This window comes from Haplochromis burtoni, unplaced genomic scaffold (assembly GCF_018398535.1).
Source record: "Haplochromis burtoni strain Fernald_Lab_line unplaced genomic scaffold, NCSU_Asbu1 Contig_297, whole genome shotgun sequence".
NCBI classification, from domain to species: domain Eukaryota; kingdom Metazoa; phylum Chordata; class Actinopteri; order Cichliformes; family Cichlidae; genus Haplochromis; species Haplochromis burtoni.
Genome location: NW_024582658.1, coordinates 85277 through 87714, shown reverse-complemented (window position 1 = coordinate 87714; position 2438 = coordinate 85277). Strand labels below are relative to the sequence as shown.

The following is a 2438-nucleotide window of genomic DNA, read 5'->3' as shown; positions in this document are numbered from 1 at the left end:
GAGAGAGAGAAAATCCAGCTTAACACACGTGCCTGTTCATCTCCAGGGAACTAGGTGAACAGCCAGTTAGCTCCCTTTGAATCCAAGGCCATATGGCCCCCCAGTATGACTCCATACTACATACTGAGACTAAAAACTAGCCAGTATCTATAACATACTGGTACTATGAATGAGTGTTTGTCCTCCCCAGTGCTGGACTTACCTCGCTGTCGTGGTGCTGGCAGTAGCTCATGCGATCCTGGAACAGGGACAGCAGCGCGAAATTGTTCTGCAGGGACTGGGCGAGGGACACGGACATCCCTGGCTGGCTGACGTTGCTGTTAGCGTTGACCCTGCTCAGATGGAGGTTCTCTCCCAGGCGCTCGATGAAGTGGTCTTTGGTGAGTCGCACCCGCTGGTGTGCTCGCACGCAGTTATCACACAGGTACTCCTGGCAGTCAAGGCAGTGGGATGTGGCCAGGTTCTCCTCGTCGCAGGAGCTGCACTGAGGCTCTCCCAGGTGGTGCGAGTGCAACAGGCTTCCACGTGACGGCTGACTGAAGCCAGAGGAGCCTCCACCCAGACCTCCCCGGGAGTGGTGGTGGTGGTGGTGATGGTGGCCATTCTTGTTCTGGATCTGCTCCTCTGAGCTCACCACCACATCCAGCAGGTTGCTGAAGAGGAAATTGGAGGAAGGCAGGGAGTCCACTCCGGCCTCTGAGATGGACACCTTCTGGTCGCAGGTGGGGCACCGCAGCTTCAGCGGGTCCCCGGGACTGCGCTGTCCCTCCAGGCACTGCCTGCAGAAGGCGTGCAGGCACGGCAGAACGTGGAGCCTCTTGGTGGTTTGGCTGGAGGAAGACGAGGTGTGAGATGAAGACGATGAGGTAGAAGAGCTGGAGGAAATGGGAGCAGAAGAGCCGCACAGCTCCTTGCAGAGCGGGCACGTCTGCAGGTCCGAGTCGGGAAACGAAGCCATCTGCAGCGTCACCAAAACTGGGCTCAGTTTACAACATGCGCGACGACGAGGCTGAGGTATTCATTTGGAGACACATCAGCCCGTTTGGGGTGTGTAGACGATAATTATCTCTCCACGTTAATGTGGTGTTTGAGGTAGATTCAACGATTTAAAAAATGAAAAAGAAAGATTTGCCACAAAAAACAAAACGAGGTAGCCACTTATTCATAAAGTTATTCAAAAACAGTTGTGAGATCAGATGAAAAATCAGAATACTTAAATCAGTTGTGTAAGGCGGTTTTTTTCTCTCTTTAGCAGAACCGACAGTCCTCCTTTTAAATACAGCATTCAGCAACAGACGACGCTGGTGCTTCCGTGGAGAAAAATAGTGCGATGCTGTTCGGGATAGCTCATAACATAAACCCGAAAATGGAAAGATACTGGGTCGGCTGGGGGGCTCGGTCTCTCCTCCCCCACCAGATCGGCAACATGACTACAGGACAGAGCTACAAAGCAGCACCCGGACGAGTAGCTACCTCAAATTTTTCCCTTTACTTCTCCGTTATCGCTAAGCCTCCAAATTCAGACCGGTGTGGCTGACCGTCGGGATCCGTTCAGGCGGCCAACGGTCGTATGGTTGTCGCAGCGCGAGCCTTGGACCGCGAGAGCTTAAATTATTCATCAAAGCAAGGGTATCATAGCGTGCCTCTGGTCACCGAGGGTTCACCAACAACCACAGCGAGCCTCCAACAAAGCCAGACCACAAGACAGCGCGTCTATCCCCAGTGTGGGAGAATTCACCGGCCCACCTTGTGAGGAGGCCCCCTTCCAGCTCACCTTTCCCCGCTGCTGGTCGCTCCCTCCGGGCTCTGCGTGGAGGAATGCGCAGGGTTTTCTCCCCGGCTCGGTGTATGGGGGTGGGAACGGTGGCTTACAACCAGGTGAAACTCGGTACAGCGACAGTTTGGACCTTTAATGTGCTGCTGCTGGTTTTTCTTTTATTCTCGGATGAATTTTTTTTTTTTTTTTTTTAAAAGTCAAATTAAAAACAAGCTGTGCGCTCTCATGCGCGTGCTGCTGGGCTTGCAGCTCCTCGAGCTGCTCTTATCGGACTGAGGAGGAGAAATGGAGCCAGCTACTTCCGCCCTAGGGGAGGAGAGAAGGGTGTGCGCCAAACGCACGCTCCCGATAGCTGGGGGTATGTGGTCACGTGCGCGTGAGTGCGAATTTAAAGGGATTCGCTGTCATCAATTTACCTTCCCTTCATAATATACTGCGCGTATATTTTATTATAAAAGAGTTTTGTTGTTGTTTTTCGTTTAGACTAGCTAATGGCTGCCGAAGTCGAGAATCTGGGCCTGAAAATGTCAATTTTACTGAGTAACCTCAATGGTGTTCTTGTACATCGCACGAAATATCACGATCCGCGTGTACTGACGATAACTGTAAGGTCTGGGGTTCGAACCCTGCCTGATCCAAAATGTAACTCAAAATGTCCTCT

At 52.2% G+C, this 2438-nt stretch overlaps 1 protein-coding gene across 1 annotated transcript in view; it reads right to left on the bottom strand.

Annotated features, from left to right (window-relative positions):
• Window positions 1-2107, bottom strand: part of trim71 (tripartite motif containing 71, E3 ubiquitin protein ligase) — a 45662-nt gene extending 43555 nt beyond the window's left edge. The window contains exon 1 of the mRNA XM_014339595.2: window positions 203-2107. Within this exon, the coding sequence (XP_014195081.1) occupies window positions 203-958 (756 nt within the window). The 5' untranslated portion in view covers window positions 959-2107. The remainder of the gene's footprint in view (window positions 1-202) is intronic.
• Between the last annotated feature and the right edge of the window lie 331 nt (window positions 2108-2438).